Consider the following 2318-nt stretch of genomic DNA (forward strand, 5'->3'; position numbering starts at 1 on the left):
GAATTCCTCCCCCCTGCCGCGCCCTCCCGAGCGGCCCACAAAATTCCCCCCCCATGATTCAAACCCGTCCGCGACCCCATCGTCCCTCGCCAAGCCTGGCCCGCCTTCCTTCCCAGTCCGCCCAGCCCCAGGCGGGTCCAAGCCGGGGCGGTAAGGCGTTCGGCCCAGCCGCGGCGCGCGCGAGAGAGTCCCGCGGAGGAAGAGCGCTTGGTCGGGGTCGGGGTTGGGGGTTTGGGCTTGGGTTTGGGCTTGTAATTGGCCCCTGTTCTGGCCACCGGGCCGTAGACTAGGGATTCGCGGATGTGGGTTTTGTGGTTGGTAGTCGGGTTTGGACCGGATTTCGGACGAGGAAGGTCTTGGTGGTTTCGGGGGGGGGTGTTGGGGTGTGGGCTGGCTGCCCCGTGGCGTGGTGGTGAGGAGGGGTTTGTTGTGTTGGTTCTGGGGTTGGGCGGCGACGTCGAATTGGAGGGGGGAGTTCGCGATGAGGTTGTCGGCCATTTGTGGCTGGGCGACGATGGAGACGAAGTGAGATGGTTCCTGGAGAGAAAGCATGTGTTGGTTTTTGTTTGTAGAGATTGGATAGTGTAATTGGATGGAATTGGGGCCGTTGGCCGTGACGTACCTGCAGCTTCTTGAAGACCTCGACTTCGGCGTACTTCTTCAACGCCCCGAGCACAGCACGCCGCTCTGAAAGCGTCACCGGTGATGGCGACACCTTGACGAGTATGGTTCGCAGATTGGCCGCTACGGGCCCTACTCTTGGGAGGGACATTGTCGAGCTGCCGCTTTGGTTATTGTTGAGTTCATTAACAGCGCAGCTATTCACATGGAAGTGTCGTCAAAAATGCCAAAAGTTTAAGCTTTGATGATTGCCATTTGCCAAGCAACATCCTGTGGGGTCCTGCATGGAATTTCTTCCCCTGAACTGCAGGCCCAGTTGCCAACAGGCCAGCATCAGCTGCAGGGTCGTTTTCGGGATTCCTTCGTTTTCCAAAAAACCGATCCTGGAATGGAAGTTGATTCTTCAACGGTCTGCTGCACTGCACCTCTGCCCTCCGAGCGCTCCTTTCGGTGAGCAAAACTTTAAGGGAGTTATTAAAAGTGCCCGTCTCAATATGGCAAGTTCCGCTCTCCGACCCTTGGACCGGGCATTTGAACCCGCGAAATGTCAACATCAAACCAGCGCGCTTGGGGGAGAGCGTCGTATCTGATCGGCATTGAAGAACTTCTCCCCCAGGTACGTACATATGTCGTTACCTCCCGACCATCGCTCATCACGGCATCATCCGCCTTTAGAATTAGCCAGGACCTAAAAGACGGCCCAGGGATTCACCCCGTCCCCATTGTACCCGCAGTTGATATCTCTCATCCACGGCTCCAGCTTCAGTATCTTTTCGCCGCCATGTAACCTGGATGTTGAGATGTGCGTGGATGGCATCGTCAAAGGCTGCCACAAGAACTTCGGGCTGTTCCCGCCTTCATATTTGATTGACACTTTCCAGCCTCGACGAGGACAGGCTTGAAGCAGTCGCGAGTATCACTGGTGAGGGTAAAGACGGGGGGGTTATATTCACATGCATTGAATTACCTATTTGTAGGCTTTTAGCCCCCACCTACGCAACATATATTCAGGGAAAAGAAGAGACGATTTAAGGCAACAACAGGTAGGTCGGACTCGGTATTCAATGTCGCACTTAACCAACCCCTCGCCGACCCCCGCCTTGATGGTTTCCCGGGTTCGCTGAGCGAAGGCGGAGACGGAGGCAGGCATTCGGATTCCGATTTCCCTTTTGGGTCATCACGGGTGGTATTCCAGGCATTTTGCTCTCTACCTATACGCACTTTCCGCATTTCATGGCGTAAACTCCCATAATAAGCTCAATCGCACTTCCTTCCCTGCATCAAAGTCCCAATCCTTCTACCACCTTAGGTTCCACTCCCATCGTGAAATGTCACCTACCGTAGCTGATAAATTTCTGCCTCAGCATCCCAATCCGCTCCATCTCGGTCCCGAATCCTCGGTGGAGATTACCCCGTCCACACTACCGCGGTAAGAAGTCAACGGTTGCGGCACAGACACCACTGCCAGCGGCAGTCAACCCGCCGGCCAGGTCCCCCGCGTGATGCCATCGAGGGAGGCAACATTGGTCAGCGGGGCAATGGGCTTGATGCTCATGCGAGCACTCGGGCGGTACCTAGACAGGGTTGTCTGATCTGTTTAGACTTTATAAAGGCTCAACACTCGCCCGTTGTGCCCAGTAGTCACGATGTTGCCGTCTCTACTTCTCCATCGTCGCACGTGGTCGTGATATTCAAAG

General features: G+C 55.7%; 1 protein-coding gene across 1 annotated transcript in view; it reads right to left on the bottom strand.

The window, feature by feature from the left end:
- The window catches only part of CHGG_00638 (uncharacterized protein), a gene marked incomplete at both ends in the record, with an annotated part of 2156 nt that extends 1384 nt beyond the window's left edge, over window positions 1-772 (bottom strand). The window contains 2 exons of the mRNA XM_001219858.1: window positions 65-537; window positions 623-772. Of these exons, the coding sequence (XP_001219859.1) occupies window positions 65-537; window positions 623-772 (623 nt within the window). The remainder of the gene's footprint in view (window positions 1-64; window positions 538-622) is intronic.
- Between the last annotated feature and the right edge of the window lie 1546 nt (window positions 773-2318).

The sequence above is a fragment of the Chaetomium globosum genome, genomic scaffold (assembly GCF_000143365.1).
Source record: "Chaetomium globosum CBS 148.51 scaffold_1 genomic scaffold, whole genome shotgun sequence".
Lineage (NCBI taxonomy): Eukaryota > Fungi > Ascomycota > Sordariomycetes > Sordariales > Chaetomiaceae > Chaetomium > Chaetomium globosum.